The sequence below is a fragment of the Tachyglossus aculeatus genome, chromosome 4 (genome assembly GCF_015852505.1).
Source record: "Tachyglossus aculeatus isolate mTacAcu1 chromosome 4, mTacAcu1.pri, whole genome shotgun sequence".
NCBI classification, from domain to species: domain Eukaryota; kingdom Metazoa; phylum Chordata; class Mammalia; order Monotremata; family Tachyglossidae; genus Tachyglossus; species Tachyglossus aculeatus.
Window position 1 is genome coordinate 102,144,515 of NC_052069.1, and position 13,899 is coordinate 102,158,413.

General features: G+C 47.5%; 1 protein-coding gene across 1 annotated transcript in view; it reads left to right on the forward strand.

The window, feature by feature from the left end:
- Positions 1–1,048: 1,048 nt before the first annotated feature.
- NR6A1 (nuclear receptor subfamily 6 group A member 1) overlaps positions 1,049–13,899 on the forward strand; it is a 224,927-nt gene continuing 212,076 nt past the window's right edge. The window contains 1 exon segment of the mRNA XM_038745192.1: positions 1,049–1,209. Within this exon segment, the coding sequence (XP_038601120.1) occupies positions 1,110–1,209 (100 nt within the window). The 5' untranslated portion in view covers positions 1,049–1,109.

Here is a 13,899-nt window from a genome sequence, read left to right on the forward strand (position 1 = left end):
TGTCCTTTCCAAGCGCTCAATAAATACCACTGTCCTTGTCCTCTACACTCTGCACACAGTAAGTGCTCAATAAATACGATCTAATGAATGAATGACTGTTGGGTAGGGACCATCTCTATCTGCTGCCAACTTGTCCTTTCCAAGTGCTCAATAAATACAACTGTCCTTGTCCTCTACACTCTGCGCACAGTAAGCGCTCAATCAATACGATTGAATGAATGAATGAATGACTGTTGGGTAGGGACCATCTCTATCTTTTGCCAACTTGTCCTTTCCAAGCGCTCAATAAATACAACTGTCCTTGTCCTCTACACTCTGCACACAGTAAGCGCTCAATCAATACGATTGAGTGAATGAATGAATGAATGACTGTTGGGTAGGGACCATCTCTATCTGTTGCCAACTTGTCCTTTCCAAGCGCTCCATAAATACAACTGTCCTTGTCCTCTACACTCTGCGCACAGTAGGCGCTCAATAAATACGATTGAATGAATGAATGAATGGTCGTTTAATTTTTTTCCGTCTTTTTGCTTTTTTTCTTTCAGTCGCCCCCCCCCCGCGGGCCCCTCCTTTTGGGCCCGGCGGCTCCACGAGGCGCGCGGGAGGCGTCGGCCCTCAGCAGCCTCGCGCGGGCAGGTCCATTCGTCCGTAGGGGACGCCGGGCCCCGCGGGCGCCGCGCATGCGCCGCTCCGTGAGGACGTAGAAGCGCTAACACTACCTAAGGTGTTTATTAAAACGGGACGTGCGGAGGGTTGGGTTCTGTCAGGCGTCGGCCGCGGTGTGGTGATTTTGGTGTTTTTTGGGTCGGCGGGGCGTCCCCCACCGCGCCGGTTGGTGCGGCCCGGGCGGACTACAGTTCCCGGCGTGCCCCGCGCGCGCGGGCGTGCGTGCGTGATGACGTGCGAGGAGGGAGCTGGCCAGTGCTGAGCAGCGGCGGCGGCGGCGGCGGGTGGGCGCATTGGGCGCCTCGGCCGGCCGGGAGCCGGGGGCCGCCAGCCGCCCCCCGCCGCCCCTGACGGAGGACGGGCCGGCCGGGTGGTTGGTTGGTTGGCCGGCCGGCCGGCCATGGCGGAGCGCCCGGACCCGCGCGGGCCCTGAGCGCCGCCTCATGGAGCGGGACGGCACCCCGCCCGGCGGAGGAGGAGGAGGAGGAGGAGGAGGAGGAGGCTCCTCCGACTCCCCCGACCCCACGACGGACGCGCGCAACGGTGGGTGACCAGGGGGGGCGGCTCCCCCAAAGCGCTCCCATCGCGGACCCTCTCCCTTCATTCCCCCCCTATTAATCGGGACTAACCGCTTGGAGAGTATTCATTCATTCCTGGGCTTTCCTTCATTCCCCCCTATTAATCGGGACTAACCCCTTGGAGAGTATTCATTCATTCCTGGGCCTTCCTTCATTCCACCCTATTAATCGGGACTAAGCGCTTGGAGAGTATTCATTCATTCCTGGGCCTCCCTTCATTCACCCCTATTAATCGGGACTAAGCGCTTGGAGAGTATTCATTCATTCCTGGGCCTTCCTTCATTCCCCCTTATTAACCGGGACTAACCGCTTGGGGAGTATTCATTCATTCCTGGGCCTTCCTTCATTCCCCCCTATTAACCGGGACTGAGCGTTTGGAGAGTGTTCATTCATTCCTGGGCTTTCCTTCATTCCCCCCTATTAATCGGGACTAACCGCTTGGAGAGTATTCATTCATTCCTGGGCCTTCCTTCATTCCCCCTTATTAACCGGGACTAACCGCTTGGAGAGTATTCATTCATTCAGCCGTGTTTATGGAGCGCTTACTGTGTGCAGAGAAAGTATTCATTCATTCCTGGGCCTTCCTTCATTCCCCCCCATTAATCGGGACTAAGCGCTTGGAAAGTATTCATTCATTCCTGGGCCTTCCTTCATTCCCCCCTATTAACCGGGACTAACCGCTTGGAGAGTATTCATTCATTCCTGGGCCTTCCTTCATTCCCCCTTATTAACCGGGACTAACCGCTTGGAGAGTATTCATTCATTCAGTCGTGTTTATTGCGCGCTTACTGTGTGCAGAGAAAGTATTAATTCATTTCTGGGCCTTCCTTCATTCCCCCCTACTAACCGGGACTAAGCGCTTGGAAAGTATTCATTCATTCAGTCGTGTTTATTGAGCGCTTACTGTGTGCAGAGAAAGTATTCATTCATTCCTGGGCCTTCCTTCATTCCCCCCCTATTAATCGGGACTAAGCGCTTGGAGAGTATTCATTCATTCCTGGGCCTTCCTTCATTCCCCCCTATTAATCGGGACTAACCGCTTGGAGAGTATTCGTTCATTCCTGGGCCTTCCTTCATTCCCCCCTATTAACCGGGACTAACCGCTTGGAGAGTATTCATTCATTCCTGGGCCTTCCTTCATTCCCCCCAATTAATCGGGACTAAGTGCTTGGAGAGTATTCGTTCATTCCTGGGCCTTCCTTCATTCCCCCCTATTAACCGGGACTAACCGCTTGGAGAGTATTCATTCATTCCTGGGCCTTCCTTCATTCACCCCTATTAACCGGGACTAAGCGCTTGGAGAGCATTCATTCCTGGCCCTTCCTTCATTCCCCCCTATTAATCGGGACTAAGCGCTTGGAAAGTATTCATTCATTCAGTCGTATTTATTGAGCGCTTACTGTGTGCAGAGAAAGTATTCATTCATTCCTGGGCCTTCCTTCATTCCCCCCTATTAATCGGGACTAACCGCTTGGAGAGTATTCATTCATTCCTGGGCCTTCCTTCATTCCCCCCCTATTAATCGGGACTAACCGCTTGGAGAGTATTCATTCATTCCTGGGCCTTCCTTCATTCCCCCCTATTAATCGGGACTAACCCCTTGGAGAGTATTCATTCATTCCTGGGCCTTCCTTCATTCACCCTTATTAACCGGGACTAAGCGCTTGGAAAGTATTCATTCATTCAGTCGTGTTTATTGAGCGCTTACTGTGTGCAGAGAAAGTATTCATTCATTCCTGGGCCTTCCTTCATTCCCCCCTATTAATCGGGACTAAGCGCTTGGAGAGTATTCATTCATTCTTGGGCCTTCCTTCATTCCCCCCTATTAATCGGGACTAACCGCTTGGAAAGTCTTCATTCATTCAGCCGTATTTATTGAGCGCTTACTGTGTGCAGAGCGGCGCCTTCCTTCATTCACCCCTATTAATCGGGACTAAGCGCTTGGAAAGTATTCGTTCATTCCTGGGCCTTCCTTCATTCCCCCCTATTAATCGGGACTAACCCCTTGGAGAGTATTCATTCATTCCTTGGCCTTCCTTCATTCACCCCTATTAATCGGGACTAAGCGCTTGGAAAGTATTCATTCATTCCTGGGCCTTCCTTCATTCACCCCTATTAACTGGGACTAAGCGCTTGGAGAGCATTCATTCCTGGGCCTTCCTTCATTCCCCCCTATTAATCGGGACTAAGCGCTTGGAAAGTATTCATTCATTCAGTCGTGTTTATTGAGCGCTTACTGTGTGCAGAGAAAGTATTCATTCATTCCTGGGCCTTCCTTCATTCCCCCCTATTAATCGGGACTAACCGCTTGCAGAGTATTCATTCATTCCTGGGCCTTCCTTCATTCCCCCCCTATTAATCGGGACTAAGCGCTTGGAAAGTATTCATTCATTCCTGGGCCTTCCTTCATTCCCCCCTATTAATCGGGACTAAGCGCTTGGAAAGTATTCATTCATTCCTGGGCCTTCCTACATTCACCCCTATTAATCGGGACTAACCGCTTGGAAAGTATTCATTCATTCCTGGGCCTTCCATCATTCCCCCCTATTAACCGGGACTAACCGCTTGGAGAGTATTCATTCATTCCTGGGCCTTCCTTCATTCCCCCCTATTAATCGGGACTAACCGCTTGGAGAGCATTCATTCCTGGGCTTTCCTTCATTCCCACCTATTAATCGGGACTAAGCGCTTGGAGAGTATTCATTCATTCCTGGGCCTTCCGTCATTCCCCCCTATTAATCGGGACTAAGCGCTTGGAAAGTATTCATTGCTCTATTTATTTATTTATTTATTTTACTTGTACATATCTATTCTATTTATTTTATTTTGTTAGTATGTTTGGTTTTGTTCTCTGTCTCCCCCTTTTAGACTGTGAGCCCACTGTTGGGTAGGGACTGTCTCTATATGTTGCCAATTTGTCCTTCCCAAGCGCTTAGTACAGTGCTCTGCACATAGTAAGCGCTCAATAAATACGATTGATTGAGCGCTTACTGTGTGCAGAGAAAGCATTTATTCCTGGGCCTTCCTTCATTCCCCCCTATTAACCGGGACTAAGCGCTTGGAGAGTATTCGTTCATTCCTGGGCCTTCCTTCATTCCCCCCTATTAACCGGGACTAAGCGCTTGGAGAGTATTCATTCATTCCTGGGCTTTCCTTCACTCCCCCCTATTAATCGGGACTAAGCGCTTGGAAAGTATTCATTCGTTCAGCCGTATTTATTGAGCGCCTACTGTGTGCAGAGAAAGTATTCATTCATTCCTGGGCCTTCCTTCATTCCCCCCTATTAATCGGGACTAAAAGCTTGGAAAGTATTCATTCATTTAGCCGTATTTATTGAGCACTTACTGTGTGCAGAGCGGCGCCTTCCTTCATTCCCCCCTATTAATCGGGACTAAGCGCTTGGAAAGTATTCGTTCATTCCTGGGCCTTCCTTCATTTCCCCCTATTAATCGGGACTGACCGCTTGGAGAGTATTCATTCCTGGGCCTTCCTTCATTCCCCCCTAGTAATCGGAACTAAGCGCTTGGAGAGCATTCATTCCTGGGCATTCCTTCATTCCCCCCTATTAACCGGGACTAAGCGCTTGGAGAGTATTCATTCATTCCTGGGCCTTCCTTCATTCACCCCTATTAACCGGGACTAAGCGCTTGGAAAGCATTCATTCCTGGGCTTTCCTTCATTACCCCCTATTAATCGGGACTAAGCGCTTGGAAAGTATTCATTCATTCAGTCGTGTTTATTGAGCGCTTACTGTGTGCAGAGCGGCCCGCCTCCCCACCCTGGCCTTCCTTCATTCACCTCTATTAATCGGGACTAAGCGCTTGGAAAGTATTCATTCATTCAACCGTATGCCCACTGTTGGGTAGGGACCGTCTCTCTATGTTGCCAACTTGTACTTCCCAAGCGCTTAGTAGAGTGCTCTGCAAACAGTAAGCGCTCAATAAATACGATTGAATGAATAAATGAATGAATTGAGCGCTTACTGTGTGCAGAGCGCTCCGATCGCGGCCCTTCTCCCTCCCCGCCTCCCCACCCTGGCCTTCCTTCATTCCTCCCTATTAATCGGGACTAAGCGCTTGGAAAGTATTCATTCATTCCTGGGCCTTCCTTCATTCCCCCCAATTAACCGGGACTAAGCGCTTGGAAAGTATTCATTCATTCCTGGGCTTTCCTTCATTCCCCCCTATTAACCGGGACTAAGCGCTTGGAAAGTATTCATTCATTCAGCCGTATTTACTGAGCGCTTACTGTGTGCAGAGCGGCCCGCCTCCCCACCCTAGCCTTCCTTCATTCACCCCTATTAATCGGGACTAAGCGCTTGGAAAGTATTCATTAATTCAGTCGTATTTATTGAGCGCTTACTGTGTGCAGAGCGGCCCCTTTCCCTCCCCGCCTTCTCACCCTGGCCTTCCTTCATTCACCCCTATTAATTGGTACTAAGCGCTGGACTAAGCGCTTGGAAAGCATTCATTCAGCCGTATTTATTGAGCGCTTACTGTGTGCAGAGCGGTCTGCTTCCCCACCCTGGCCTTCCTTCATTCCCCCCTATTAATCGGGACTAAGCGCTTGGAAAGTATTAATTCATTCAGCCGTATTTACTGAGCGCTTACTAATGTAATAATAGCATTTGTTAAGGGCTTCCTATGTGCAAAGCACTGTTCTAAGCGCTTACTGTGTGCAGAGCGGCCCGCCTCCCCACCCTGGGCCTTCATTCATTCAATCGTATGCCCACTGTTGGGTAGGGACCGTCTCTCTATGTTGCCAACTTGTACATCCCAAGCGCTTAGTACAGTGCTGTGCACACAGTAAGCGCTCAGTAAATACAATTGAAAGAATGAATGAATGACTAAGCGCTTGGAAAGTATTCATTCATTCAGCCGTATTTATTGAGCGCGTACTGTGTGCAGAGCGGCCCGCCTCCCCACCCTGGCCTTCCTTCATTCACCCCTATTAATCGGGACTAAGCGCTTGGAAAGCATTCATTCAGTCGTATTTATTGAGCGCTTACTGTGTGCAGAGCGCTGGACTAAGCGCTTGGAAAGCATTCATTCAGCCTTATCTATTGAGCGCTTACTGTGTGCAGAGTGGCGCCTCCCCACCCTGGCCCTTCCTTCATTCACCCCTATTAATCGGGACTAAGCGCTTGGAAAGTATTCATTCATTCAGTCGTATTTATTGAGCGCTTACAGTGTGCAGAGCGGCCCCTTTCCCTCCCCACCTCCTCACCCTGCCCTACCTTCATTCACCCCTATTAATCGGGACTAAGCGCCTGGAAAGTATTTATTCATTCAGTCGTTTGCCCGCTGTTGGGTAGGGCTCGTCTCTCTATGTTGCCAACTTGTACTTCCCAAGCGCTTAGTACAGTGCTGTGCACACAGTAAGCGCTCAATAAATACGATTGAATGAATGAATTGAGCGCTTACTGTGTGCAGAGCGCTCCGATCGTGCTGCCTCCCCACCCTGGCCTTCCTTCATTCATCCCTATTAGTCTGGACTAATCCACTATCCACTACCCATCTACAAGGATGATATATGTGTATATATGTTTGTATGTATATATGTATGTACGTATTTATTACTCTATTTTACTTGTACATATTTATTATTATATCATTTTGTTAATATGTTAATATGTTTTGTTCTCTGTCTCCCCTTTCTAGGCTGTGAGCCCAATGTTGGGTAGGGACCATCCCTATATGTTGCCAACTTGTACTTCTCAAGCGCTTAGTACAGTGCTCTGCACACAGTAAACGCTCAATAAATACAGTTGAAAGAAAGAATGAATGAATGACTAACAGCTTGGAACACATTCATTCATTCAGTCGTATTTATTGAGCGCTTACTGTGGGCAGAGGAGCGGCGCCTCCCCATCCTGGCCTTCCTTCATTCACCCCTATTAATCGGGACTAAGCGCTTGGAAAGTATTCATTCATTCAGCCGTATTTATTGAGCGCTTACTGTGTGCAGAGCGGCCCCTTTCCCTCCCCGCCTCCTCACCCTGGCCTTCCTTCATTCATCCCTATTAATTGGGACTAAGCGCTGGACTAAGCGCTTGGAAAGCATTCATTCAGTCGTATTGAGCGCTTACTGTGTGCAGAGCGGCCCCTTTCCCTCCCCGCCTCCCCACCCTGGCCTTCCTTCATTCACCCCTATTAATCGGGACTAAGCGCTGGACTCAGCGTTTGTAAAGTATTCATTCATTCAGTCGTATTTATTGAGCGCTTACTGTGTGCAGAGCTCTGGATTAAGCGCTTGGAAAACGTTCATTCAGTCGTATTTATTGAGCGCTTACTGTGTGCAGAGCGGCCCCTTTCCTTCCCCGCCTCCCCACCCTGGCCTTCCTTCATTCCCCCCTATTAATCGGGACTAAGCGCTTGGAAAGTATTCATTCATTCAGCCGTGTTTATTGAGCGCTTACTGTGTGCAGAGCGCTGGATTAAGCGCTTGGAAAGTATTCATTCAGCCGTACTTATTGAGCGCTTACTGTGTGCAGAGCGGCCCCCGCTCCCTCCCCGCCTCCCCACCCTGGCCTTCCTTCATTCACCCCTATTAATCGGGACTAAGCGCTTGGAAAGTATTCATTCATTCAGTCGTATTTATTGAGCGCTTGCTGTGTGCAGAGCGCTGGATTAAGCGCTTGGAAAGCATTCATTCAGTCGCACTTATTGAGCGCTTACTGTGTGCAGAGCGGCCCCTCTCCCTCCCCGCCTCCTCACCCTGGGCCTTCCTTCATTCACCCCTATTAATCGGGACTAAGCGCTGGGCTAAACGCTTGGAAAGTATTCATTCATTCAGTCGTATTTATTGAGCGCTTACTGTGTGCAGAGCTCTGGATTAAGCGCTTGGAAAGCATTCAATCGTATTTGTTGAGCGTTTGCTGTGTGCAGAGCGCTGGATTAAGCTCTTGGAAAGTATTCATTCAGTCCCCCCGCTTTACCTCCTTCCCCTCCCCACAGCACCTGTATATATGTATATAAGTTTGTATGTATTATTCTATTTATTTTATTTGTACATTTTTATTGTATTTATTTTATTTTGTTAATATGTTTTGTTCTCTGTCCCCCCCTTCTAGACTGTGAGCCCACTGTTGGGTAGGGACCGTCTCTATATGTTGCCAACTTGTACTTCCCAAGCTCTTAGTACAGTGCTCTGCACACAGTAAGCGCTCAATAAATACGATTGAATGAAATGAATGAATGAGGAGCACCTACTGTGTGCAGAGCACTGTACCGAGCGCTTGGGAAAGTACAGTGTTTTGTTGTTTGTCTCCCCCTTCTAGACTTGAGCCCGTTGTTGGGTAGGGACCGTTTCTAGATGTTACCAACTTGTCCTTCCCAAGCGCTTAGTCCAGTGCTGTGCGCACAGTAAGCGCTCAATAAATACGATTGAATGAAATGACTGAATGAGGAGCACCTGCTTGTGCAGAGCACTGTCCCGAGCGCTCGGGAAAGTACAGTGTTTTGTTTTGTTGTCTGTTTCCCCCTTCTAGACTGTGAGCCCGTTGTTGGGGAGGGACCGTCTCTATAAATTGCCAGCTTGTACTTCCCAAGCGCTTAGTCCAGTGCTCTGCACACAGTAAGCGCTCAATAAATACGGTTGAATGAATGAATGAATAAATACGATTGAATGAATGAATACAATCCGGCAATAAAGAGGGACAGTCCCTGCCCCCCCACCGGCCCCCTTCCCCCGGGGCCCGACCCTTTTCTCCGCCTCCACTTCCAGGCCGCAGCCTCTCTCCGGGCTTTCATTCAGTCGTATTGATTGATCGCTTACTGTGTGCAGAGCGCTGGACTGAACGCTTGGAAAGCATTCATTCATTCAGTCCTGTTTATTGAGCTCTGACTGTGTGCGGAGCGCTGGACTGAACGCTTGGAAAGCATTCATTCATTCAGTCCTGTTTATTGAGCTCTGACTGTGTGCGGAGCGCTGGACTAAGCGCTTGGAAAGCATTCGTTCAGTCGTATTGATGGAGCGCTTACTTTGTGCAGAGCGCTGGACTAAACGCTTGGAAAGTTTTCATTCATTCACTCCTATTTATTGAGCGCTTACTGTGTGTAGACCACTGGATTAAGCGCTGGGAATATATTCACTCATTCAGTCGTATTGAGCGTTTACTGTGTGCAGAGCACTGGACTAAGCGCTTGAAAAGTATTCATTCAATCGTATTTATTGAGTGCTTACTGTGTGCAGAGCACTGGATTAAGCGCTGGGAAAATATTCATTCATTCAATCGTATTGAGCGCTTACCGTGTGCAGAGCACTGGACTAAGCGCTTGGAAAGCATTTATTCAATCCTATGTATTGATCGCTTACTGTGTGCAGAGCGCTGTTACTAAGCGCTTGGAGAGTATTCATTCAATCGTATTTATTGAGCGCTCACTGTGTGCAGAGCACTGGACTAAGCGCTTGGAAAGCATGTATTCCCTATGTATTGAGCGCTTACTGTGTGCAGAGCGCTGGACTAAGCGCTTGGAAAGCATTTATTCAATCCTATGTATTGAGTGCTTACTGTGTGCAGAGCCCTGGACTAAGCGCTTGGAAAGTATTCATTCATTCAGTCGTATTTATTGAGCGCTCACTGTATGCAGAGCGCTGGACTAAGCGCTTGGAAAGCATGTATTCACTATGTATTGAGCGCTTACTGTGTGCTGAGCGCTGGACTATGCGCTTGGAAAGCATTCATTCAATTGTATTGGGCTCTGACTGTGCGGAGCGCTGGACTAAGCGCTTGGAAAGTGCTCAGTCGTATTGATTGAGCGCTTACTGTGTGCAGAGCACTGGACTAAGCGCTTGGAAAGCATTCACTCAATCCTCTTGATTGAGCGCTTACTGTGTGCAGAGCCCTGGACTAAATGCTTGGAAAGTATTCATTCGTTCCATCGTATTTATTGAGCGCTTAAATGTTTGCTCCCCATCCCCCCCCACCTTACCTCCTTCCCTTCCCCACAGCACCTGTATATATGTGTATATGTTTGTACATATTTATTACTCTATTTATTTTACTTGTACATATCTATTCTATTTATTTTATTTTGTTAGTATGTTTGGTTTTGTTCTCTGTCTCCCCCTTTTAGACTGTGAGCCCACTGTTGGGTAGGGACTGTCTCTGTCTGTTGCCAAATTGTACTTCCCAAGCGCTTAGTACAGTGCTCTGCACACAGTAAGCGCTCAATAAATACGATTGATGCAGAGCGCTGGATTAAGGGTTTGGGGAGGGCTGTTTGGCACCAGAGACGGCCCCTACCCAACCGCGGGCTCACAGTCTTTCTACCTCCCCTTGTCCCCCATCCTTCGGCTCGCCCACCGAGCCGGAGTGGTGGCCCACCCGCAGCTCGGCCTCTCCGGGCACCCCACCTGGGCCCCCCCGCCTCCGGGAAGCCCTCGCCCCCTCCCCCGGGGGTGGGCGGGTTTTTGTGTGTGTATGTGTGTGTGACTGGCCGTTTGATAGTTCTCCCGCTTGGTGTTTGCAATGGGAATGTTTTTATTGGGAACGCGCAAGAAGCCTTTGTGAGGTCGTAAAAGGTGAACTTTTGAACTTGAAAAGCGCCCTGGAGCAATTAGCCCCAGCAATAGCACCAGAGACCTGAATTACAAAGGATGCTCCGGGGACGGGGACCGTAGCAGATGCCGGAGTGGCACCGCGTATTTATTTATACGTTGTGGTTCCCACCTTTTTACCTATCCAGTATGTATCTCAGAATACAGAGCAGGGTCCTGCGAGGGGGGTGGGGGGACGGCTTTGTAAACCTCCAACCACTTTTGGGTGTCTTTATAAACCTCCAATTGCTGAGGAAAACTAGCCGGGGTTTAGAGGAAAGGGTTAGGAATACTAACCCTGGAAATCCCATCCCCTAAATATCCTCCTGCACCGGACTGATATTGGAATTACCGCTTTAAGAAGACATTTCTAGGTCAATCAATCAATCAGTCAACCGTATTGAGCGCTTACTTTGTGCAGAGCACTGTACTAAGCGCTTGGGAAGTCCAAGTTGGCAACATATAGAGACGGTCCCTACCCAACAGTGGGCTCACAGTCTAGAAGGGGGAGACAGAGAACAAAACCAAACATATTAACAAACTAAAATCAATCAATCAATCGTATTTATTGAGCGCTTACTATGTGCAGAGCACTGTACTAAGCGCTTGGGAAGTACAAATTGGCGACACATAGAGACAGTCCCTACCCAACAGTGGGCTCACAGTCTAAAAGGGGGAGACAGAGAACAGAACCAAACATACCAACAAAATAAAATAAATAGGATAGAAATGTACAAGTAAAATAAATAAATAAATAAATAAATAGAGTAATAAATATGTACAACCATAATAGAATAGATATGTACAAGTAAAATTAAATAAAGAGAGTAATAAATATGTACAAACATATATACAGGTGCTGTGGGGAAGGGAAGGAGGTAAGACTGGGGGGGGATGGAGAAGGGGACGAGGAGGGGGCTCAGTGTGGTCGGGCGTTTGATTTGAATGGGGCTGGGTACATGGAGGCGTGGGCAGATTATAAACTTGTAGAGGCCAAGGATCATGTCTACTAACCCTGTCGAACTCAGTCTCCCAAGGAAAGTGCTCAGCACACAGTCAACACATGCTATTGATTGATGCTGTATCGAAAGGAAGATTTGCACTTTGAGGCGGGTTGTATGAAAATGACCGGCCGTTGGGCATTTGCCCAGTTGACGGTTCAGAAATGGAAGGGTGTGTTGGCCATTGGGTAATTTTAGCTGAAATCTGAAGGCTGGAAACCTTGGTTTATTCACTGTTCGTTGGTTAAGGGAGCGGATGCGGAGAGGAGTTTATGGTAACTGAAGTTAATACACGGTTCACGTGTAACTGTTTCAAGTATTCTAGGGAAGTTTTGAGAAGCTGCACCAACACGCAGCTACCTCTGCCTCTTAGATATGAATGATTTGGGACATGTGCAAAAGGGGGAGGGAGATTTTGTTTGGGTCTGTATCCATGGAAGGTTAGTGTGGCCTCTCCTGGGACAGGTTTTTCTGAATGTGAGACTAGCTTGGGATCAGTAAAACCTCCTGGCAAAGGGGAAAGGAATCCGGAATTCAGTTAGGACAGGGAAGGTCTTTCCTGAACAAAGGGTTCTTTAGTTCTGACTTTAGAATTGTCTGAGCGAAGGTTGTTCATTCTTTAGTAGGTATTAAAATGTAACAGAATATGAGTTCTTCCCAGTTCCTGAGCCTCCCCTTTGGGTCAAATTGACTCTGAGATACAGGTACTTCATGTTCGTGTTTGAATCCACTACCCATAAATGACTGCATCTCACTCGGCTCGTTTTCATTTCTACTTAATAGTACTACTATGGCCAGGGACGGCATAGAGAGCATCAATTATTCATCGCTAGGTTTTAAAGAAATGTACTGGGCATTTTCAGTCTTAAACGAAGTCTTCCATTCCTCTTTCTCTTCCTCTTTCAGAACTGCTTTTAAATGCCAGCGATCGTCCTGTTGTAACTTAACAGTGCTTGAAAATTTTGTATCCGTATAACTTAGCGCACCACAACTTTTGCTCAGTAAAAATTGGGGAAATCTGTTGCCTCGAACACATGGAGGAAAGGATCATGTTCAGCTGCATGATCATTTCGTTGTGCTCCGTTAGAGGTAAAGTTCTAACTAGAGTTCCCCAGAGATGTAGTCCTCAACTGAATTTCTTCAAGGTAAGAGAAAACTTGGTTAAAAGGGAAAGTTCATGCCACACATTTTCTGTGGCAAGAAGTTGTTTTTTGCTTTTTAGTTCCCTCCTGCATCACAAATTAAGCTGTGCTTAAGCAGTGATTGTAGGTGCTGGGTTATTGTCCTATTAACGGATTTCCTGCAGTGTAATAAAAAAGAGGTTTTGTATTACTGTTAGCTTTTGGAAGCAATTCACATAAAATATGTTTATAAAAGTAAAAAGGATGAGTTCATTTGTTAAAGGTTGAAGTCCGACTTGGAAAATAAAGCAATGTTAGAGTTTTAGAAATTCCTTTCCTATAGGAAACTATGTTAAGTAGCAGTGAAGTCTGGAAAAGGGGCTCCCTGCCTTTCGATGAACCACTACCCTTCCAGGGATGATTTATATTGACTGGAAAAATATTTTCCATTGAACGTATAGTCAAACTTTCTGATCCAATTTCTCACCTTTTGATTTTCTGAGGAACAAGGCTCATACTCTGGGGTAACTAATTTTTGGTTACTCTGGTGAGACTTTCTAGTAGTTGCAAATTGCTTTAAACCAAATGTGATTAACCACTTGGAACTAGTTTGAGTACATCCTCAAACTATAACGAGTAAATAATTATACTTTGGAAGAATTATAAAAGTTTACCAACTAGTGTGTGTGTTACACAATTTTCCGCCCTTCCCCCCCACCCCCCAAATGCATTGTATCATGGGGAACACTGAAGATAAATGAATCATTTTCCCATGGCTCATTAGCCCAAACAGAATTGCAAGACTCTTCAATCTAGAGGTAAAGTGTATTTTGAATGACGTTTGAAGGCCCTGACCAGATTGAATGGTGATGGGAGATTGAGTTTGGAAATGATGCTGTTAGGTAAGGGAAGTAGTTTATTCTAATGCAGCAGATTCTTGCAGCAAGAGCAGTTATGCAATGGTTTAGATGGATAGCCTAATAGCCTTTTAGT